The sequence below is a fragment of the Peromyscus eremicus genome, chromosome 9 (assembly GCF_949786415.1).
Source record: "Peromyscus eremicus chromosome 9, PerEre_H2_v1, whole genome shotgun sequence".
NCBI classification, from domain to species: Eukaryota; Metazoa; Chordata; class Mammalia; order Rodentia; family Cricetidae; genus Peromyscus; species Peromyscus eremicus.
This window is the reverse complement of record NC_081425.1, coordinates 64,656,326-64,680,856: the sequence shown is the minus strand read 5'-3', so window position 1 is coordinate 64,680,856 and position 24,531 is coordinate 64,656,326. Positions and strand designations below refer to the sequence as shown.

At 40.0% G+C, this 24,531-nt stretch overlaps 1 protein-coding gene across 3 annotated transcripts in view; it reads left to right on the top strand.

The window, feature by feature from the left end:
• The window catches only part of Ift88 (intraflagellar transport 88), a 107,048-nt gene that overhangs the window by 10,315 nt on the left and 72,202 nt on the right, over positions 1 to 24,531 (top strand). For all 3 annotated transcript variants that reach the window (XM_059273570.1, XM_059273569.1, XM_059273568.1), the window contains exons 4-14: positions 2,106 to 2,162; positions 3,402 to 3,455; positions 4,569 to 4,632; positions 5,408 to 5,477; positions 9,567 to 9,657; positions 12,521 to 12,625; positions 14,269 to 14,371; positions 15,582 to 15,696; positions 17,589 to 17,820; positions 20,162 to 20,232; positions 22,882 to 22,968. In XM_059273570.1, the coding sequence (XP_059129553.1) occupies positions 2,106 to 2,162; positions 3,402 to 3,455; positions 4,569 to 4,632; positions 5,408 to 5,477; positions 9,567 to 9,657; positions 12,521 to 12,625; positions 14,269 to 14,371; positions 15,582 to 15,696; positions 17,589 to 17,820; positions 20,162 to 20,232; positions 22,882 to 22,968 (1,049 nt within the window). The remainder of the gene's footprint in view (positions 1 to 2,105; positions 2,163 to 3,401; positions 3,456 to 4,568; positions 4,633 to 5,407; positions 5,478 to 9,566; positions 9,658 to 12,520; positions 12,626 to 14,268; positions 14,372 to 15,581; positions 15,697 to 17,588; positions 17,821 to 20,161; positions 20,233 to 22,881; positions 22,969 to 24,531) is intronic.

Sequence of the window (24,531 nt, the reverse complement as noted above, 5' to 3'; positions counted from 1 at the left end):
ATGTGAGTGGTGTAAGATAAAAAATCAACTTCCTACTTTTGAATGTTGAAAAGGCATTCTTTCTTGGTCTATTTTAATTTATGAATGCTCACATAAAAGTTTTCCCAGTTCCTAACAATAGCAGAATTTTACATTGTTTTCAGAACTGTAATTGCCATCTATTCCTGTTTTTTGGTTTTGTTTTGGAGACAGAGTCTCACCATGTAGGCCAGCCCGGCTTTGAACTTGCTCCTGTATTCGCAGGATCACGGGTGTGCAGCACCACGTTGGCTCATTCCTTTTTCACTGTTCTCAGTTTTCTGCTAAAACTGCTGGCCTTGTGATCTGACTCCTGGCACTCACTAAGCGTGGCAGTGCTTGTCTGGTGTTTCCACTGTATGTGTGCCTTCTGGATAGCTCTCCATTTGTTTGTCTCTCTGCTTGCCTTCTGGCCTCAGTGTATAGCCTTTTGAGATGACCCACTAAAGCCTGAGTGATTGCCAGGGCTGTCTCCCTGGCAGAGCATCTCTTCCAGCACATATTACCTCAGTTTGAATGCAGGGCTGTGCTCAGCTTCTCAGCCTTGCCTGTGGAATGGAAAGATGCCTTGAGGACAGAAAACTTTCCTGGGGGCTGGATAGATGACTGCTCTTCCAGATGATCCAGGTTCAATTCTTAACACTCCCATGGCAGTTCACAACTGTCTGTAACTCTAATTCTAAGTGATCTGACACCCTCACACAGACAAGCATGTAGGCAAAACACCGGTGCACATAAAATAGAAATAAATGGATAAAAAAAGAAAAACAAAAACCTGCCCCAGTGAAGACTCCTTTTCTTCCTATCTTAAGACTTTATGTCTTACTTTAGTAGTTCTACAGTGCATTCAAACAGATTTTTAGAGTGTGTGTGTGTGTGTGTGTGTGTGTGTGTGTGTGTGTGTGTGTGATATCTGAGTGTGTGTGGGTACAGTGTGTGTGTGTATCATTTGGTCAGAGGACAACTTTTTGGAGTTGGTTTTCTCCTTACACCAAACCAAGTCTGCTGGTTTGCCTGACAAGTGCTTTTATACAATGGGCCATTTGACCAACCCAGACTTGATTTTTGTTTTGGTTTGGTTTGGTTTTCAAGACTGGGTTTCTCTGTGTAGCCCTGGCTGTCCTGAAACTCTCTGTAGATCAAGCTGGCCTCGAATTCAGAGGTTCACCTGCCTCTGCCTCCTGAGTGCTGGGATTAGAGGTGTGTGCCACCACTGCCCATTCCAAACTTGTTTTTTAACAAACATTTTTGTGTCAGCCTTTTTAGTAGTGGTAAAACAGTCCAGTATAGCAAGAAGAATTCCTTTTTGAATGATACTCAGTTATTCCCAGCAGCTAGCATGTTGAGGTCACTTTCACATGGTCCCTTTTGAGTCTAGCTCCAATTGTATGATGTGTTCTTTGTATCCTTTGCACTCAGAATCCTTTTTACTTAAAAGTTGAAGAAGTTTGGACTCAAAGATATTAAATATAGTTGAGGGAGAACTGGGATTCAAATCCCGTAGCCTCCAAAGCTATGTCTTTTGGTGGGGTCTGTGGCTGTAGCACCAAGGATGCAGCATGTATTGAATGAATGGTGGATGCAAGCATAAAAACTGGGCTTATTAGGGTCTCAGATCATTCCCAAGTCCCTTTTCTTTAAAATCAATTTCAAACCAAGGCTTCTCAGCACTTTCAATAACTGAACTCCCTAGTATTTAAGCAATCATTCTAAATATGACATTTCCCCTTTTTTAAGATTATAATATAATCACAACATTTCTCTCTTCCCTTCCCTCCAAACCTTTCCATTTACCCCTCCTCACTCTCCTTCAAATTCATGGGCTCTTTTTTTCATTGTTATTGCATGCATGTACACACACACACACACACACACACACACACACACACACTCTCCTAAATATAACTTGCTCAGTCTGTATAATGTTATTTGCATGTATAACAATTTGGCATCAGACAACCAATTGGTGTGCTCTTCCCTGGGCAGGACCACCAAATACAACATTTCTTCACCATTGAGTCTCTCTGCATTTTCTGCTTTGTAGCCTGATCTGAATACTGCTAACTATGCTCCTTTTCCTTCCCAAGGTAACTGCTAAAATACCAAGCACAGCAGTCAGCAGACCCATAGCCACTGGATACGGGGTAAGTTCTTTTTTTTGTGGGGGGGGGCACTCTGTGTGTGGGGGGGGCGGGGTGTGTGTTGGTTTTTTCAAGACAGGGTCTCTCTGTGTAGCTTTGCGCCTTTCCTGGAACTCACTCTGTAGCCCAGGCTGGCCTCCAACTCACAGAGATCCTCCTGCCTCTGCCTCCCGCATACTGGGATTAAAGGTGTCCGTTACCACCACCCGGCTGGGGTAAGTTCTATTAAGTGGAAAATATTAAGATGTTTCTTAAAATATGTGTAAGTTCATATAAGGCAGTTCTAAATAATTTAGGCTTTGTCAAGTCATGACCCAGATATATAGTTATAGGTATTAAAAAGTCTAATTTGAGTAATAGCTTTGAACATTTTAGTAAGTTTGATTTATGCACAACTATATTTTATTATCCTTTTCTATTTGTAGACCTTCTTGTTTGCCGATTGATTTCTGTTTCCTACATAATATAACCAACTCTTGTGTGCATTCCATTCATGAGTTCTACATGAAGTTAGATGTTACATAAGCACAATAGTGTTTATAAGAACTTAACCAGTGAAAATATGAAATTGAAGAAAACATTTCAGGGATGTATGTCTGGGTTTTATCTTACCTACCCTTTTGGGAAAATAGTCTCTAAATTCCCTAGGAGTAATAATCCTTTTACTTAACTTACATAAGTATTTTTGGCTTACATAAAATAAGAAAGAATGGTAGAAAAATAAAAGACTAAAGTGGAGTAGCTTTTTTTAATCTTTATGATCATGTACTCTAGGGCCAGCAAAATGGCTTCACAGCCCAGCGGCCCAGAGCGTTAGCCTTTACAGCACTCCTTTACATGAGTAAGGAGAGCAGCCTCCTACAGGAAGCCTGAGGATGGATTTACATTTGGTCTTGCTTCACAGTAAGAGGAGGTGAAGGGACAGAGATTTTCAGTTTTGCAGATCAAATGGTCTTTGTTACAAGTATCCATGCAGTGGACAAAAGCAGCCACAGGCGGGGTGTAAATGGGCGGGTTGCTGTAGTCCAGCAAACCATACTTACAGTGCAGACGGTGGTGTGTACTGACCCCTGTTTAATAGGTTTGCAAATTGATCCCACACTATTAAGTGACAAATGAAAAAATTTGTTTGTTATGGGTAGATAGAGTGAAGAAAAATTAAGAGAAATGCCTACAGTTTGATTTGTAAAGTTACAGGCAGCTGTTTTAGGAATTGGTTTAACTTGCTTTTCTGCTTATTAGTCTAAGACATCCCTGATATCATCAATGGGAAGACCAATGACAGGGACTATCCAGGTATGTCTGCTCGTGTGGTTTATCTTGTGACTTAGACTTTATTACCAAAGGTTTTCCTCTTTTTGTACTTTAACAATTCTAACAAAGATATTACTTGTATAGTAACACCTTTACCTTGTGGGGTAACATTTGGGCTGCTTTGAATCTTCAGAAGCATGCTTTCTTTGGATTTGTATGCTCCAGTCTCAAGTGAGATCCTGTTGGAACCGACATAGACTGATGCTTTGTTCTTCTGAAGTAGCTGGAACTCATTCTCCTGTGCTACTTTTTATAGCAGTTTCTATGGATTCTCTTGTAGCATATGGGAGACCAGCCAGGAGTAGCTGATAAATAAGCTGGTTTGTAGGCAGAGTTTTTTGTCAAGACCGCCAACTCTCAAATAACCATTCAGAGACTTATTATTAATTATAAATGCTGGGCCAATAGCTCAGGCTTATTACTAACTAGCTCTGACAACTTAAATTAACCCATTTCTATTAATCTATGTGCTTCCCCGAGGCTTATGGCTTTTACTTCTCCTGCTTCCTTTCCATCTGGCTGGTGACTTCTCTGACTCTGCCCTCCTTCCAGCATTCTCTCTGCCCCCAAAATCCTGCCTAGCCATTGGCCAGTGAGATTTTTGTTAACAATGAGAGCAATACATATTTACAGTGTACAAAGAGTGTTCCACAGCACTAGTTAGTTTGTTCTTTTATAACCAAGAAAAGAAGAGATGGATCAAGGCATTTAAATTTTAGAGGGGAAAGAGAGACAGGGTTGCTGCATGAGGATGCAGAAGTAAGGCATGAGGAGATGGCTATTAAAAATCAGGGCTAAATGGGCTGGAGAGATGGCTTAGTGGGTAAGAGCACTAGACGCTCTTCCAGAGGACCCAGGTTCAATTCCTAGCACCCACAAGGCAGCTCACAAATATCTGTAACTTCAGTTCCAGGGGATCCAACACCCTCACACAGATATATGTGTAAGCAAAGCAACAATTTACAGAAAAAAATAAAATTAGTAAATCGTTTTTAAAAAATCAGGACTAAAGTAGGATGTGTGTTATGTGCAGAATTGTCAATAGGTATAGTTCTTATTCAAGAATAAGTTTTAAATGGTTCTTGTTCTTTGAAGGATGGAGTTGCTCGACCCATGACAGCAGTGAGAGCAGCTGGCTTTTCCAAGGCAGCTTTGCGAGGTGGGTTCATTCCCCAACACCCACCCCCATTGTTGTATGTGCGTATCATTTCCATTTAAAATAAAATCAAACCAGCCATTGATTACAAGATGCACCATGATTTTAGGTACCATTAAGAAAGGAACGGGGTAAGCTGGCTCTGGTGGTTCATACCTGTAACCCCAGCACTGGGGAGGCTAAGAAAGGTGTGCCACATGTTTTCTAGCAGGCTCCATATGGAGAGCCTGCTCAAATGGAGAGTAAGAGGGAAGGAGGGGCTGGTGAGACTGTGCTGTAGCTCACTCGGGGCGGTTGTTACACCAGTGTGGAGTTTGTGAGAATGTGTTCAAGTATGCACCTGAAATGTCGTTTGTATAAGTTAGAATTTGATCTTTAAAATGAAAGGTGAAAATATTCTTTAAATACATAAGTTAAATTATTAAAAATAAAAAATTGTTTATTATACCAATAAGAAAAATTAGAAAGCTAATCCCAGGTTATACCTCACATGCTTGATAACTTAGAGTTCAAACTAGAAATACAGACCTATGAAGGAAAAAAGTAAATACTTAGGGAATAATTTATTTTTGTTTTTGTTTGGTAATCTGTAAGTTTTGTTTATAGTTTCATGTGTGTTAAAAATCTTAACAATTTCCATGAAATACTTATGTGTGATAAGTGTTTTGCCTATTGAACTTACACCATATTATAAATGGTAACTTGTGTATGTACTTATGTACAAAGTTCTCTTCAACTTTGCTGGATCATAAACTTAAAGTCTTGAATTGTGTCTCAGGCTCTGCGTTTGACCCCCTCGGCCAGTCCAGGGGCCCTGCTCCTCCTTTGGAAGCCAAAAACGAAGATAGGTACGCAAGGCCTTACGCTGCTGTGTTGCTGCTGCTGCATGATTTTTTTTTCTCTAGATAGATAAGTTAAGCTGTGTGAGCAGCATGCTGATGAAACTTCATCCCCATTCTTGAACTTAGTGAAGAAAAAAAATCTAGGAATAGTCATGTGAAGTCGTGCCATCTCATTGGACTGTAAGTTGACTGCAGTTGTGGTCTAAGTTTCATGAGTAGGAATTCTCTGGAAGGCCAAACAGGATTATAAATGGTATGTTATTTTAAAAGAGTATTTTTCAAAGAAAAAGTTTAAGAGAAAAATAGCAAGTTATTTGCCATATTATTTATTGACCAGTTTAATTGTGCGTGTGTGTGTGTGTGTGTGTGTGTGTGTGTGTGTGTGTGTGTGTGTGTGGTGCTGGGTTCAACCCAGGACCTTGCATTTGCTATACATATATATACTTTATCACCAAGCTACAGCCTTAGCCTGAGCAATTCATTTTCTAGAGAATTAACTCTTTACAGTTGTCTAGACATAAACCTAAAAGCTTCAGGGTTCACAGCTGTGTGCATTCAGGCTGCCTATGGCCCCTGATGCACACATTGTACATAAAGAGCAGCTGGCGGTTAGTGAGTTTCCTGAGTGCAGGCACTTAAGAGCTTCACACATGAAAATGGAGCTATTGCTATCACCAGTTGAGAGAAGGAATGGAAGGAAGCACAGGGACTTCACTTGCTGAGGCTGATAAAGGGCGTGGCTGAGATGCAAACTCAGTTTGGCAAGTTCCAGGCTGCATGTTGTTAGGTACTGTGTGTGTGAGTGTGTGTGTGTGTGTGTGTGGTTGGCTGATTGGTTGGTTTTGTGATACCCAGAGCCTAATACATGCCAGCAAGCACTGTACTGCTACACTGCATCCCCAGTCCCTCCTATGTTTAAAATTGTAATTCTTAATCACAGTACTTGGGGCTATTATGTATATTATATAAGTTCCCTTCTGACTAACAAGGAACCTCTATAGATGACCAGTTTATTTTGTACCCAAACTAGTGGGGGGAAGTGTGTTATTTAAGTATTAATGTAATTTAGGTTCTTTTTACTGCTCACGAAGAAGAGAAATCTGGAAACATGCACACATAATTAGAGCATTTATTGTGTTACACAGCATGAGTTCTGAAGGAAGGGCAGTTCTGGTGTGGCTGATTTTACTGCTCAATAGCATCAGCCCTTGTTTGGCTTCTCCTCCACCCTTTTGGCTTTCCCAAGAGCCAGCTTACCGGTATGATGCCCAGAGAGCGGTGAGAGTTCAGAATAACATGTAACTGAAGAGTTGAGTGGCTGAAAGCTCCAGGATTCCAGTCCCTTTCAACAAAGCAGAGACCTTTGCAGCTCTCTCTACCACAAACCCACGTGCCCTTATTTCTCATTGACCTCGAGTGCGTCAGAGGCTTAGGGCCGAGTCCACTGCTGGGAGGAGAGTGAGGTGCTCTACTCCAGCTTGGTGTCTGCACTGGCTAGCAGGCTCTTGTCAGACACCTAGCAGTGTCTGCAGACCAATTTTATCATATTGGAATTGATTAGGGCATATATATCTATCTATATGTATGTATATATGTTTATATTAATGTTTTTGGTTTACTAGCAATCTGTAAGTAACATTTAAAGACTTTTATTGAAACTGGATGGTAGTAGCCACGCCTTTAATTCCAGCACTCAGGAAGCAGAGGCAGGTCGATCTTTGAGTTCGAGGCCAGCTTGAACTGGCAAGTTGAGTATATTTAAACTTCACTATAAAATTTTAAATTTCTGTTTATTTTATTTTATGTATATGAGTGTTTTGTCTACATATATGTCTGTGTACCACATGCATGCCTGGTACCCACAGAGACCATAAAAAGACATCAGATCCCCTAGAACTGGAATTACAGATGGTTGTAAGCCACCATGTGGGTGCTGGGAATTGAATCCTGGTCTTCTGGAAGAGCAGTTAGTACTCTTAACCACTGAACTGTCTCTCCAAACCCTTACCACTTTTTTTAAATAAAAATTTCCATTTGTTATGCTATTGCTCAGTTTGAATTTTAAAGCTCTTTATTGACCACTAGAATGCATATTCTTAGTCTCCCACAGAATAAGAGGTTATAGATAAAACTACTGTATATTTATTCCTGAATTCTTTTAAAAAGTCCGTTTGTAGTGAATTAAGAGAGCTATCTACTTGGATGTAGGTAGATTTTTCTTTGGGCCACCAGCTCACAAAAAAAATGACACAGAGACTTATTATTAATTATAAAAGCTCAACCTATAGCTTAGGCTTATCCCACTAGATCTGAAAACTTAAATTAACCCATTACTATTCATCTACATGTTGCCATGTGACTCATGGCTTTTACCTCTCCTCCTGCATGTCTTGCCCCCTCTGTGTCTGGCTGGTGATTCTGCCTTTCTTCTTCCCAGAAGTCCCTGCTATACCTCCTGCCTAGCTATTCGCCATTTAGCTTTTTATTAAACTGATCAGTGACATATCTTTACACAGTGCAATCAAATATCTCACAATACTTAGATGTAACTTCATTGGGATTTTCTTAAGGAATCAGTGCATATATAGAGAGTTACACTATTTTCCTGGAAGAAAGTGGTAGCAAATCAACATTAACATTATTTTCAAATGTGACTGCTTTGGCAATTGTTTATTTATTAATTTGTGTGTGTGTTGCTAGGAATTGAATAGGGCCTTGCATATGCCCAGCAATTGTTCTACAACTGAGCTGTATCTACAGGTCCAGGATAATTTGCTCTTAATAAAGTCAAAGTGTTTTTTTTTGTTTTTTTTTTTGGTTTTTTGTTTGTTTGTTTGTTTGTTTGTTTTTTTTAGGCTGGGCGGTGGTGGCACACGCCTTTAATCCCAGGGATTAATCTCAGGAGGCAGAGCCAGGCAGATCTCTGAGTTCGAGGCCAGCATGGGCTACAGAGTGAGTTCCAGGAAAGGCACAAAGCTACACAGAGGAACCCTGTCTCGAAAAACCAAAAAAAAAAAAAAAAAAGTCGAAGTTTTTTTTAATTCATACAGTATTTTTATTAATTCTTTTTGAATTTTATACATGCATGCAGTGTATTCTGATCATATGTACTTCCTCACTCCTCCACCAGTTCCTCTTAGATACACTCCTAAACCACCTTTCAACAACTTAATACCTTTTTAAAAAATTTCTTTATAATTCACTGAATCCAATTTGTGCTGCATAGATATGAGCCATTCATCCTTAAGGAACCACGTTGGTTGCTTTTTTTCGTTTGTTTGTTTTCTTTAGTGTTTTTGGACAGGATCTCACTATGTAGCTTTGTCTGGTGTGGAATGCTCTATGTATACCAGGTTGGCCTCTAAGTCAATGATCTGCCATCCTCTGCTGCCCAGGTTCTGGCATGAAAGGCCCATGCTACCATGAGGGCCAAGAGCCTAGATTTTTAAACTGTTTACTCTTGTTAGAAATTTTCTTTATAGGCACAAAACTACACAGAGAAACCCTGTCTCGAAAAACCAAAAAAAAAAAAAAGAAATTTTCTTTATAACATTCTTGTGTTCATAAGTAACTTTAAATCTTTTATGAGCTTTAGTTTTCCTAGCCATAGGGGAAGTTTTCATTTTTCATAGATCTAAAAACCAGCCAAACCTTGCTGGAGTGACTCCAGTTGCAGGGGCCCAGTGTGCCTGCCTGGTCTAGATCCTGCCCTCTCCCTTGCTAGCTTTGTGATCCTGGGCAAAACTTTCTAAACCTGTTTAGTTTTCATTAAAATACAGTTACAGTTCTCACATCAAGTGTTTTATGAGAAGTAATTGAAGTTGTTAGGGTGGCACATTCTGTTCAGTGTGTGATTATTACACTTGGCTCTAAATAAATATTCATTTTATTTTAATGTTTATTTATTATGACTAATTCACTAATGTAATTATTAAGCACAATAGTGGTTGTTTTGTTTTGCAATTCCATGTATATCCTCATTTGAAATCTAGTTTTAAAGCTTAATGGCATTTAATAGACAATATCCCAAAGTAACTGGTGGTATAGATTTTAGTGGTTGAGTGATTTAATCTACACCCACTGGTTTTTCAACAGTCCAGAGGAAAAGATCAGACAGTTGGAGAAGAAAGTAAACGAATTGGTAGAAGAAAGCTGTATTGCCAACAGCTGTGGAGACTTAAAGCTGGTAAGTTCACAAACATGGAAAATCAGATTCTGAGATGTGTGTTGATGTCTGTATCTACTTTTAAACATACACATGTGCACATTTTCTTCTGCTGTTGTCTGGCCTTAGGCTTTGACTAAGACAATTATTTTGAGAATTTTGCTTTACAAATTCTGATACCACAATTGGGCGATTTTACAATTTTTGACATTGTTGGTTTTTTTTCAAAGATTTATGTGTATTTTGTGTGTATGAATGTTTTGCCTATATGTGTGTATGTAAATCACATGTGCCTATGGAGGCCAGAAAAGGGTGTTGGATCCCCTGGAACATGAGTTACAGACTGTTTGAGCTGCCCTGTGGTTGCTGGGAACCAAACCCTAGTCCTCTGCAAGAGCAGCACGTGCACTTAACCCCTGAGCCATCTTTCTAGGCCCAACATTAACACTGGTCTTTTTAATATGGAAACAATTCCGTGTAGTATTTCCAAAACTCAGCACCATGACTCATGAAGCACACTGTGTGCTATAGAGCCCTATTTTCCCTTTTTACTGAGCCAGGGTCTCACTAAAGCTGAGAGTAGCCTGGGAATCATATTCCTCCTGCCTGTACGTTTTCACCCTCTGCATCCTGGGGCAGTAGGCATGTGCTACCATGCCCAGCTTCCTAAGTTCTGTTTCCTCATCGAAACCTCACTGGCCTTTCAGGATTTCAACTCTGCTTTTTAATGCGCACATGTAATGCGTTAGTGATTAACTCCCAAGTTGCCAATCATGCATTAAGGAAAGAAATAAAATCATTTCCCCCTAGAGTCATTTAACCAAGAGCGAGTTCAGATGGAATTCTCTGCTTCATACTCCCTGTGTCTTTGTCCATGTCCTCTGTCTGCCGCATGAGTCTGAATCTGTGCCTGCATCTGTATTCATGGCTGTCCCTGTGTGTTCATCTGTGTGTCCGTCCCTCACAAAGGGTTCACTCTGTGTGTACTGGACAGCACAGAAAGCATCACCTGGGGAAGGCATGGGATTCTTACAGAAATCTTTAGCAGAGTTTTTACAGGATTAAGTCACTGGCTGCAACTGATCCTAACTGACCCAGACAACAACATAATATAAATACCATTGTTTATCAACCAGTGTCCATAATGATTGCTTTCAACCTTATTATAGATTTTAGGAAGTTGCTTTCAGTTTCCATATTTGTTCCTTTCAGCACATGATACACATGCATTATCTGGTTCAGGGGCATGGAAGAGAACATAATTTAAGATTGCAGCTATAAATTAGCTTAGGTTGTAAAAGTTGACGACATGGGAAGCCCAAGGCAAGAAAAGTTGGTTGTTATATTGTTCTCTTAAAGGTAGGTTCTTCAACAAGCAGTTTGAGCACACAGTAGGATAGCAGTTTCAAGTCTTAAATGACTTCAAGGTGTATCATTAACTCTGGCTGTGAGGTCCAGCAAAAGTTCCAGTCTCTTAGGCTGTAAGGGATATTTTCAGAATATTGTATCACCACATTTTAACATAAAATTTTCCCTCCCTCCCTCCCTCCCTCCCTCCCTCCCTCCCTCCCTTCCTTCCTTCCTTCTTTCCTTCCTGGGCCTTGTGCATGTTAGGTAAACCCTCTACCATGGAGCTATATCCACAGCATTCTTTATTTTGAGACAGTCTTAGTTACCTAGGTTGGCCTTGAACTTGTGATCTTCCTGTTTCAGCCTCCCACACAGCTGTGATGCCACCAGGCCTAGCTCTTTTCTTGCTGGCTGCTTCTGCTTCTGCTTCTTTTTTGTTGTTGTTGTTTGGGTTTTGGATTTTTTAGTCAGGGTCTCTCTACATGGCCCTGGCTGTTTTGGAACTCACTATGTAGATCAGGCTGGCCTCAAACTCACAGAGATCTTCCAGCCTCTGCCTCTGTAGTGTTGTGATTAAAGGTCATACCACCATGCCTGGCTGCTAAATCTTTACTTTCAGTTTGGTTTGTTATATTACTTTAGTTCTCAGTCCATGCAATTACAACTTTTCATGACTTAAAAGCTAAGTCTCTTATTATGCTTTTTTGTAGAAATCAACAAAAGACCCATGATATTTGAGTATTCTAGGGCCCAAGCTAAACATTTCTCGTAATATTAGACGTTTGTTATCTTTTAGCTTGTTGAATTTTGAGTATCCTCAAAGCCAAACAAAATCCATCTAAATCCTTTTAAGATTGAATTAAAATAAATACTTAGGAATTGGGAGGAAAAAAGATAACATAGGCATAATTGTAAATGGAGTTTCTGTGTCTTGCCCCAACCTGCAGCCACTTCCAAATAATCACTTGGAGACTTAATATTACTTATAAATGATCGGCTGTTAGCTCAGGCTTATTACTAACAAGCTCTTATATTTTAAGTTAACCCATATTCTTTATTCACGCTTGGCCGTGTGGCGGTACCTTTATCAGCATGGTACGTTGGTCTCCTGCTTCCTCTGTGTCTGGCTGGGGACTCCTTTGACTCCTCCCTTCCTCTTCCCAGTGTCCTCTGTGTCTGGCTGTCCCACCTATACTTCCTGCTGGCTATGGGCCTGTCAGCTTTTTATTAACTAATGAGATCAATATATATTCACACTGTACAGAAGAATTATTCCACAGCACATAATCAAATCCAAAAGGTGGCAGGAAGGGGTGGTACAATGTTAACTTGCAGTAAATACACCCTTTTCCAGGAAAACAGTTATTTATTACAGAGCACCATTTTAACAATATTCCGGGAATTTTGTATGAGCCTGCAAAGGGGCATTCAGAGAAATCTGAGGTGGAAGACTAATTCAGTCACACATCATATAGATGCATAAATATTGGGGAATGCTTGAGCCTGTCTTACCCAAGTATAAATCTGATTTCAGGCCTTAGAAAAGGCAAAAGATGCAGGAAGAAAAGAGAGAGTCCTGGTGAGACAGCGAGAGCAAGTTACGACTCCAGAAAATATCAACTTGGACTTAACGTACTCCGTAAGTGTTGCTGTGCCTGATGAGTACTGTGTGTTTACCAGCACCTCTCCATCCCAAGGCTGTTTTGTCTGTTTTGGTTTTCATTTCTTTCTCCAGTGATAAGGATCAAACCCAGGACATTGTATATGCCAGTAAAGTACTCTGTCACATACGTCCCTAGCCTTCTTGTAGCATTTAGGAAAAGATTTTTTCACCAAATCATAAAGTTTGTTCAGACTTATAGGATACTATCTTACTTTTCTATTGCCATGGCAAAACACCATGACCAAGGCAGCTTATAAGAGAAAGCATTTAATTGAGGGCTCACAGTTTCAGAGGGTGAGTTCATGACCATCGTGACAGGGAGCATGGCAACAGACAGGTAGGCATGGAGCTGGAGAAGTCGCTGCAAGTTTGGGACAGCAAACCATAAGGCACAGAGAGAGCAAGCTGACTGAGTGATGTGAGCTTTTTAGACCTCAAAACCCACCCCAGTGACACACCTCCTTCAACAAAGCCACACCTCCTAATCCTTCCTAAACAATTCCACCATTTATGGACCAAGAATGCAAATATGGCAGAGTAGTGGTGGCGCACACCTTTAATCCCAGCACTTGGAAAGCAGAGGCAGGCAGATCTCAATGAGTTTGAGACCAGCCTGGTCTGCAGAGTGAGTTCCAGGACAGCCAGGGCTACACAGAGAAACCCTGTCTCAGAAAAGGGAAAAAAAAAAAAAAAAGATTTCTTTTGTTTAATTAGTTGTTCAGTTGTTTTTATTTGTGATGGAAATTGAACCTTGGGCCTCAGGCATGCCACATAAGCGCCTTACCTTGAGCTGCATGCCCACCCCTCAATTGTGAGCCCGCGTTCTTATGCCTCTACTTTTCAAACATTCCTAATATTTATGCTGCACCCAGGGTTATCTTAAGGAGGGGCTAATGTAGATTTTTGAGTCAGTAAATATGTGACACTAGTGGGAAAAATCAATGCCTTTAATTTCTAACTAGATATCTTCAATGCTGAAAAGATTCTTCCTTGATTACTACACTGCTATTTAAAAGAGTGTATTTTCAGTGGACTGAGTCTTATATGTCAAATAAATGAAAAAGGAAGCATCTGAAATATTAAAGTACTAGATACAGGACCATGCCTTTAATCCCAGCATTCAGGAGGCTGAAGCAGGCAGATCTCTGTGAGCTGGAGACCAGCCTGGTCTACATAGAGAGTTCCAGGCCAGCCTGAGCTACATAGTGAGACCCTGTCTCAGATAAAGCTTTTGTTATACAAAGCCTTCTCTGATATGCTTTATGGTTTAAGCTATTTCTATATAATATTTCATTTCTACTTGTAAGGAGAACTAAATAGTCCTTTTCTTATTTTTCTACCAGTAGCATTAGCAAAGCACATTTATTCTTTGTGGGTCTTCCTAAAATTCCTTACGTAGTACTCAAATTAAAAAAAGAATACAAAGAAAATTAAGTGAAGTTTAGAGGACAGCCCTCCATCATCTGCACTCTATTCACTTGTAATGCAAGGTAGCTTTGCATGATTGGCTGGCTATCTTGAGACATAGCATTGTTCAAGCGTTTTAACCTCCAGAATGACTGCAAGTGAGTAGGGCCTAGAGTGGTCATTATGTGGCTCTTATAATGTTTCTTTCCTAGGTTCTCTTCCACTTGGCCAGTCAGTATTCAGCTAATGAAATGTATGCAGAAGCACTAAACACATACCAAGTTATAGTGAAAAATAAGATGTTTAGCAATGCAGGTAGGTGTATATAATGAATATTTCATGCAGATATGTAGTTCTTTTGTATTGTTAATTATATTTCCTCACTTTATGTTTTCTTATATTAAAATGATCTATGCTTTAAGTGAATTTATATTTATGATATGGTGTCCTGCTTAAACATACTATGTGTGAAAAAAATATGTATATAGGAATAAATGCAGTTGGCATGAAATAAACTGCCTAATACCAAACAGAAGATATATTCCAAGTTGGGCGAGGTAATGCATGCTTTTAATCCCAGTACTGGACACAAGGCAGGTGGATCTCTTAAGTTCAAGTCCACCTGGTCTACATAGGGAGCTCCAGAACAGCCAGGACTACATAGTGAGACTCTATCTCAAAAAAAAAAAGTATTATTTCATCATAGGAAGAAGGAGCCATGCCAACCATATGGAACATTTCTTTCATTATGTGACTGTGTTCCCAAGAGAGAAATGTATATTTATATTACATAGTTTTTGTTGTAATATTAAGGTTTATCATAGTGAGTATTGTTTCCTTTAATAATATTAAAATTATGTACCATTATGGAGTAATTTACAAATGTCTTATATCCCTTTTTAAAATGTATATGGTGTGTGTATATGTATGTGTATAAATGTAAATGCATGAATGTTATGGTGTATGTGTGGATCCAGAGGACAGCTCTCAGGATTCTGTTCTTTTCTTCCACTATACATTCCAAGAGGGAATCGGCTCCTCAGGCTTGCACAGCAAGAACTTTTACCATTGTCTCCTGTTTTTCTTAGCATAATACACTTCAGTTTTGTAGTAAAAACAGTTGTCTAGCCATATTTTCAAGAAGTTCCATTTCTCCATAGAGAAGTGTGTGACCATATGACAATGGTGTACTGTTTTGATGTTAGAATTTTATGTCTAAAACTTGTAACTGGGCCAGTGTAATTCCTCAGTGGGTACACACACTTGTACCTATGGCTGCTGACCTGAGTTTCATCTCCAGATCCTAGAAAGTGGCAGGAGAGAACCAACTCCCATGAGTTTTCCTCTGACCTCACATGTGTGTCGTGGCATGTGTACCTGTACACATACACACACGATAAAAATTTAAAACATTTAAAGCTCCTAACTTGAAAAATAAGCTTTAGAGAATATAAACTAAGATTATCTAACATATTATAGGAAAAGTACAAACATGAGAATGTTTTACACTCATCTTTTTAATTAGGGAGACTGAAAGTGAATATGGGAAATATTTATTTAAAGCAGAGGAATTATTCCAAAGCCATTAAGTTCTACCGAATGGCCTTAGATCAGATTCCAAGTGTCCATAAAGAAATGAGGTAAGTGTGGAACCTGGTGACTATAAAGTTTAAGTGTCTTTTCAGAAACAAGATGACTTGTGGTTTGCTGTCATTGGGCTGAACATTTTGAAGTGTTTCAGATGTGGTGTTTTGCTCTGTTTACTTGTAACATATATATGTAATATATATTACATATTGACAAATTAAAGGTTAAAGGAATAGTATATGATCAAAAAATAAAAATAAAACTAAGCTGAGCATGTAGGCTGTTCGTAACATCATACAGCTTAATGCCAGCACAGCCGTACAGCAGTCGTGACAGAACAGACTACAGTGCACGCTCTTCCTTCTGTTTTGAGAGTAAGGCTAAAAGAGATTACTGTGGAATAGAAGAGGGGAGAAGGCGGGGTGTCTTCTACTCCTCCAATATTTAAGAACAGAAATAGTATATTTATGGGCTTAATGGTCCCTAGGCATAGGGGACATTTCATATGTTATGGTCCCTTATTTGTAGATGCTACTTTTTAGCAAGTGTCACCTAACTTACGGAATACTCTAGAACAGTGGTTCTCAATCTTCCTAATGCTGCAACCCTTTAATACAATTTCTCATGTTGTGGTGACCCCTAATTATTAAATTATTTAGTTGCTACTTTATAGCTATGATTTTGCTCTTATGAATCATAATGTAAATATCTGATATGCGGGATATCTGATATGTGACTCCTGTAGGGGTCACAACTCACGTGTTGAAAACTGCTGCTCTAGGAACATCTTTAACCCAGGTAAAACAAAGAATTTGAGCATTTCTGGAAAATTTAATTTAGGGGCATATATTACATGCTTAATAATAACTGAGGCAGTGGGTACTATAGTAATTTAGCCGAGGCAGTAGCTACCGAGGACTTGAGGTAGGTTACATTGTAGACAAAAAGAACATCATAGAATGAATGATCTTGATCCAGTCAGCTAGTTATGAATAAACACTGGGATCATGTTTGGATATACTTGGAAACGAGGCAGGATCATATCCACTAGAATGGCTGAGAAGGACTGACAGTGACAGGTATTGACACAGATGCTGTTACATTAGAAATCTCATGCATTGTGTATGTGAAATGCTACAGCTACTTTGAATACAGGCAGTGTCTTAAAAAGTAAACATTTACCATATGGCCAACAATTCTATTCCTCGGTATATACCTAGAAGAAATGAAAATTTACATTATTTCAAAGACTTGTATGTGAATGTTCATAGTAGCATTAATCATAGTATCAAAAAAGTGGAAGTAACCCAAATTTCCAGCAAGTAGGCAGTAGATTAGAAAGTATGGCAAGGCCAGGTGTTGTGGCACACATCTTTAATCCCAGTACTCTGGAAGCAGAGGCAGGCAGATCTCTATGAGTTTGAGGCCAGCCTGGTATATGTAGAAAGTTCCAATCCACCAACCCAGCCAGGGCTACACAGTGAGACCCTGTCTCAAAAAAATAAAATAATATAATATAATATATCTATGCCATAAAATACTATGTAGTGATTTTTTTTTAAGGGATGAGGCATTGATACCACAGTATAGAGGAACCTCAGGATTGTGTCAAGGGGGTGGAGCCTGACATTTCATAGTTTTATTTATAGACAATAACTAGAAAAGGCAGAGAGACAGAAAGTAGATTAGTGGCTCTATGGTGACTGTGAGGATGGGGAACAACTGTTAATAGGCACAGGTTTCCTCTTCAGGTAATGGAAATGACATAAATATTTGGGTACTGTCCCACGAGTGTAAATATGGCAGTAACATTAAATGTTATGATCTGTCTGTTGTACTATTAAAGCTTAAACTTAGGAAGTAAAATGAGAAAGGAAAGTGCAGCAACTTGAATGTCATATTAGGAGTTCAGACTTTTCAGGCTAATCTGTTTCTCTTTGTTTAGGATTAAAATAATGCAGAACATTGGAATTACATTTATAAAAACTGGTCAATATTCAGATGCCATTAACTCATTTGAGCACATCATGAGTATGGCCCCAAATCTGAAGGCAGGCTTCAACCTCATTCTCAGTTGTTTTGCCATTGGAGATCGAGAGAAAATGAAGAAGGCATTCCAGAAATTAATTGCTGTTCCGTTAGAAATTGATGAAGATGATAAATATATCTCCCCAAGTGTGAGTATGAAAATGACAGTTATGTGGTGTCTCCTGCTTGTCTGTCTTTCTATTTCTGGAAATGAGCAAATTGTAATTTCTTGAATTTCTCAACAGGCAATTGATACATTTCATTTGCTATTTAAACTGAGTTGAGTATGGAGCTCTTGACCTGGGGTTAGAGATTGTGGTTAAAACAGACTGCACTGGTGGCGCATGCCTTTAATCCCAGCACTCGGGAGGCAGAGGCAGGCGGATCTCTGAGTTTGAGGCTAGCCTGGGCTACAGAATGAGTTCAAGGACAGGCACCAAAACTACACAGAGAAGCCCTGTCTCTAAAAAACAAACAAACAAACAAAAAAACCAGACTGCACAGTTGTAGTCAAAGCTTTAAAAAAGGAATCATTAAAAGTAAGATTTGACTGTACCTTGACCATGTGACCGTGGAACTTTTTTTTTCTGGTTAGTTTTTGTCAACTTGACACAACTAGAGACACCTGGGAAGAAGGACCCTCAACTGAGGAATTGCTTCCATCCGCTTGGCCTGTGGCTGGGTCTGTGGGGCATTTTCTTGATTAAGGTTTGGTGTGGAAGACTCAGATCACTGTGGCCAGTCCACCCCTCGATGATGACACCTGCAAGCTAAATAGAACTGCCCATACCATAAGTTGGTTTAGTCAGAGCAGTAAGAAACAAACTGGAACAGTAGTACTGAGGATTGAACCTAAGGCTTGCACATGCTCTACCACTGGGCTCCACCACTGGGCTATACCCCTGTCCATCTACCGTGGAACCTAAATTCTGTCTTGTTTTTGTTTTGTTTGACATAGGATCTCACTAGCCCAGGCTGGCCTCAAATTTGCTATGTAGCTAAGGATGATTTTGAACTTCTGGAGCTCCTGCCTTTACCTCCTGAATGCTGGGATTCCAGGCATGTGCCACTGTGCCCAGCCTTACAGTCCTGGGATTGAACTCAGGCCTTCATGGATCACAGACAAACATTCCATCAACTGAGCTACATCCTCTACATCCTCTGAAAAGTCTTATTTTTAAAGACCTGAGGAGATATTATATAATGTTAAGTAAAGAGGTATAGGTCCATATTTTACACATGAAAAACTGGGAGAAAATATATCAAAATAGAAACAGCAGTTTCTGGGCAGTTAATGTTTCTTCCTCCTCTTGCTCCTCTTATTCTTCTTTCTTAATATTTTGAAAACATTTCCCATATTTTTATGCATAAATTATTAGCATTCTGATACATTAAGTCAAACTATATGAAATTGCCTATATTTAGATGGGTAGATCTGTTTTCATAGATCAAAGTGGTATTTTTTTTTAGCTTAATAGAGTTGAACTTCATTGTTTATTTTTGGAGGATCTCTTAAATCTGCCTGGCCAGCAGCCCAGGCTAGCCTCAAAACTCCGAATCCTCCTGCCTCAACCTCTCCAGTGCTGGGATTGCAAGCATAGCTCACCATATTCAACAGAATTTTCATATTCATTCTCTCTCTCTCTCTCCCTCTCCCTCTCTCATCTCTATCTCCATGTGTATGTGTGTGTGTGCATACCTGTCTGCCTCTGTCTCTCTCTGTCTTTTGGTCTGTCTGTCTGTCTTTCCCTCCCTCTTTCCTGGCAGTAGATTTTTCTTGATAGAATGTAAGGGTGTTATTGATCCTAGTAAAGAGAGAGTTTGGGCTATGGAGCCTGATGCCTGGCCTGCCACTCATGACTTACTCCTCTCGCAGCTCAGTTCCTTTATATATAAAATGGGACAGTTACAATAACCTGCCTTACAAGATTGTGAGGGTTAAATGATCAATGTATGTAAACTGTTGAAAGTAGACCTGGAACACAGTGCTGGATAAATATGGATTATTATACATTACTTACTGAGAAAAATGGTGTGTGTTGTTTTAAAATAAATCGGTGTTTGTTTCGGTAGTGCTGGCAATTAAAGCCAAGCCTTCCATGCTCAGGTTGGTACCGTGTCACTGTCTCAGCCCAGCCTTGTCTGCGTTCTCAACAGGAGTTACGTGGATTGCGATAGGTGGATAACCATGAACACATTTGGATTTGAGTTTACAGTCTAGAGTATCACATATTTCTACAAGCAACCATAGCTTTTGTGTATTCGGTGTTATTCATTCTGTCTTAACCCTTTATCTGCTGCTCAGAATATATATTAGTTCCATGGAGAATGATAGGCAATCATAAAAACAAAACAAAACCAAGTTCTGCTCTATGTAAGCAGAATAGATTAATTTACGCACCATTTTATAAAACTAGTTGCTGGAGTTTGGGTTAGAAATCTTAAGTTTTTAATTTTTATTTCTGACTTCTTTTCAATTTCTTTTCCTAGGATGATCCCCATACTAACTTACTGATTGAGGCTATAAAAAATGACCATCTCAGGCAGATGGAACGTGAAAGGTAACAAAATGACTGCCTTCTCGTTGATCCTTACAGAACTTGTCAGTTGTGCCTGTTTCCTAAGCTGAGCGGTCACAGCATCCTCTCCTTAAGGATGCTTTCTCCTCCTCATTCGCGGTCCCCCTGCTGACCCAGTCTTCTCTATTAGGGTGTGTGTCTGACTGGGGAGGGGGCTATGCCCAGGCCCCTGCTCCACCACTGCCTGTGTCTCTACCCTTTCCTTGCTTTTTATTTTGAGGCAGGCTCACTAAGTTACCTGGCCTACCCTGAGTTTACTCAGTCACCCAGGCTGGCTTTGAACTTGTGATCCTCTTGCCTCAAACTGGGATTAGAAGCCTACTTTACCAGGCCTGGTCTTATTCAGCAATTCTTAACCAGTTCTCTGTAATTCCCTTTTCCCACATTTGGTACTATATTGCAATTTAGTTACCTTTATTTCATTTTAATTGTCTTATGTATGTTTGTCTTAACTGCCAATTAAATATCAAGCCTGAAGAAAAATACATATTTATTATTTCCTCTCTCTAATATGGACCACAGTTGTTTTCTCTCCTTTATTTTTATTTTTCAATGTGTTTAATGAATTTTGATTATATTAACCCCCTTATCTTCTTCTTCTCAATAAGTCTCCCCCCACTATCATGTAGTATATGTGTGTGTGTGTGTGTGTGTGTGTGTGTGTGTGTGTGTACCATTTCTACTTCTAACACCAAATATATATGTGGGACTTTTCCACACCGTGATTGTTCAGCTCTCTGGACATCAAGGAGGTGTCCAGCAGTTCACTTTTGATGCAGACCCCACAGGTTAAGGGCTCAGTCCCACAGCCTCTTCATCCCCCAGTACAACCCAGAGCCATAAGCAGAGGCCTTCTATTCTGACTGACTTCCTATGAGACAGGTTTTTACCAACTCTCCTTAGACTCTGTAATTTGCCTTTATATAAATGGAATTATATGCTGGTTTTCTTTTTAAGATTTATTTTTATTTTATGTGGATCAGTGTTTACCTGCATGCATGTGTGTATACCACATGCATGTCCAGTGCCAATGGATGTCAGAAAAGAGCATGGGATCCCCTGGAACTGGAGTTACAGGCAGTAATGAGCCACCATGTAGGTGCTGGGAATTGAACCCAAGTCCTCTGGAAGGCAACTAGTGTTCTTTAACCACTCAGCCACTTCTCTCGCCCCTTGAGTCCATTTTTAAAACTGCTATGTTTATAAATCCAAGAAAGATAAACAAGGATAAATGTAATCTATCACTGTAAATTGGTGTATCCACTTTGGAATACAACGGCATTTTCCAGATGGTGACAGTGGGCGTTTTGTAGTACATAAATATGGTACATATATACACATACTTACATACTTTCAAAAGTAACATATACCTGGGCATGGTGACCCAGTCCACATCAGCCCATGGATCTCTGTGAGACTGAGATCAGCCTGATGTACAGAGCAAGTTCCAGGCCAGCTAGGACTGCAGAGTGAAACCCTGTCTCAAAAACCAACACAGGCAATATGTTATGATTCTGTTTTAATAACACACAGTTGCTTTTCGTGGGTTGTATGCATGTGTGGTTTATGTGTCTGCGTGTGCATGTGTGTGCCTGGATGTACAAGTGTAGAGGCCAGAGGTCAATGTTGCATTTCCTTCTCTATCACTCTCCACCTTTGCTCACGGAACCTGGAGCTCAACCAGTGGCTGTAGTGACTGTTCAGTGAGCCCCAGGGTCCTCATCTCTCTGCATCCCAGTGCTGAGATTACAGGCACATGCACCTGGCTTCTTACATGGTTGCTAGGGAACCCATAAGGCATCTTCCCAATCCCATACACCATTTCTTTCATGGCTGTTTACGCCTCACTTTCCTGTCTGTAGGGAGGTTATGTAATTTAGCTGCAGAGCTTTGTCTGTGTTTCTTTATTTCTTTAGTTTGTCAGAAGGCATCATCAGGCAGGAAAAGAAAGGCCCACTGGTATCCAGGAGGCATTCACATTGCTAGTCGTGTTTGCTAGTCGTTTTTAGTCAGACTTACAAACATGTTTCTCTGTACTGGGAGTGGCAGTGCTGGGACTGAACCAGACTTAGTCATGCTGGGCCAGCGCTCTGACACTTGAGCTGATCTCAAGCCCTTGTTTTGGGGGACAGGGTATTAATGTGTAATCTAGAGTAGCTTGTGACTGGCTGGCCTCAAACTCATGATCCTCCTGCCTCTACCTTCCTTGTGCTAGAATTAGATATACAGCCACTCCTAGCCTTTTTTTGTTAAGGCATTTTCCAGATGGAAAAATTACATGAGTAATTTGTTTCATTTTAGTTTTTGTTTTGGGGTGCTTTTTGTTATTGTTTTTGTTTTTAGAGGTGTGGTCTCTCAATATAGTCCAGGCTGTCCTGGAACGTGCTATGTAGACCAGGCCTAGTCTTGAACTCAGAGATCCACCTGCCTTTATTTGCCTCCTAGGTGGCAGGAGGCATGCCTGCTCACTCCTAGGCTTTAGAAACACATTTCTTATGTGGCTGGCTGTCCTCTAGTAAGCTTCTGTGGTATGTTAGTTTTGATAGATAATCTTTATACTTGTATCTTGAGAACTAAATATAAATTACTTTCATGTCACATCTAAATATAACTTTTTGTTTGTGTGTATAGAAAAGCCATGGCAGAAAAATACATCATGACAGCTGCAAAACTCATCGCTCCTGTGATCGAAGCATCCTTTGCTGTGGGTTACAACTGGTAAGGGGAGTCAGTAACACTCTGTGAGTGTGCTGTTTTCGTTATTTGTATTGGCATCAGAAAAGTGAATACATGATGGTTAGGATCCATCTGTGCTTTCCATGCCAGTTATCTTATATGTTAAGGTTAATGTTGACCATTGTGAAAGTTCTCGTAAGGTAGTGTTCTTATTGCTCATGTGGTTAAGGCCTGTGTGCTGCCACTGTTATGTTCTTTTGTTGTAGAAATTCCAATCTGTGCTTTTTTAAAAATTTTTCTCTTTTCTCCTTTTTTTCTGCCTTAATTTTGGCATTAGTATTAAACTTTCTATCCTGAGTAATGGCTCTAAAGAGGCCATTGTCTCCATATATACTCTGTTTCCTGGAAAGAAGTAAAGCATTTTAGGATAGGTAAATCCCAGAACATTTGTTACATGAGCAGGGATTGAATTGTTTCCTGTTCTTACACCCAGTATGGGGTTCTCTCTGATAGTGTCTCTGATAGGAGATCATTTAGTTCCTGCTCGGAATCTACTTTTTATTGGCTTGATTTTGTTTAAATATCTGTAAGGAGTTAAAAATTCTTTCTTGTATTGAATACAGATCTGACTTTTATAGAATTCTTATTTTGAACTTTTAAACAAACATAGCACCTTACCAGAATCTTTAAAACCTGAAGTACACATACATGGTTTCTAAAAAGTAAAGGAAGCCTGGAAGCATCCCAGGCCTGATTTTCCGATTGTTTCTCATTTCTTACTGTGAGAAAGAACAAGTAGCCTCTTATTGAAAGTCTTTCAGTGTGGTTAGTGCTAGGAGTCAACTTTTAAATTTGTGCTGGAGGCTTCAGTTTGGCCCATGACGTTTTTGGGTTTTTGTTTTTGTGTTTTCCGGTTACCTGCTTACCTTTCTTTCTGTCTGTCTGTCCTTCTTCCTTTCTTTCTCCCTCTCTTCCATTCTCCTTTCCTTCCTTTCTTTAGACAGGTCTAGTGAACTCACCACATCCTCCCTCAGCAGGGATTGCAGAGCCGCCCTGCCTGACTCTGACCTGCATCCTTTGTTCCTTTGTGGTTCAGCTTTCCTCACCCTCCCTCACTGAATCCCTCTGTCTTTGCTTCTGTTTCTGGAAGGGTTACTGTTGTGACCTGGGGCTGAAGGCCATCTTGGGGTTTGCTTGGACTTCTTTCCCAGTTTGAACCCTTTTTTTAACAAGCAGTAGCTTCATTTTTCTCTTGATTATATCTTAATATCTATCTGTGTGGGTCTCCCTGAGGTATCCTCATTCTTTCTCACTGTTTGAGGCGGGGTTCTCAAGAGTGTTGCCTTGGTTGGCCTCTGAGCTCCCTTGGTTTCCTGAGTGGTGGGACCACAGGTGGGCCCTTGTGTGTCCAGCATTGACTGGTCACTGTGTCAGGTTTAAGGTCCTAGGCTGTCTCTTTGTTCTGAGCTCCGGGCACTTGTGTCCCTTGCTGACTGGCTTTGCTGGTGACTAGAAGGCTATTGCTACTTGTCTGTTATCTGTAGGTGACTTGCATTTTTTTCTAAAGGTTTCAATCTTGTTTCTCTGAAATTCTATAATCATGTG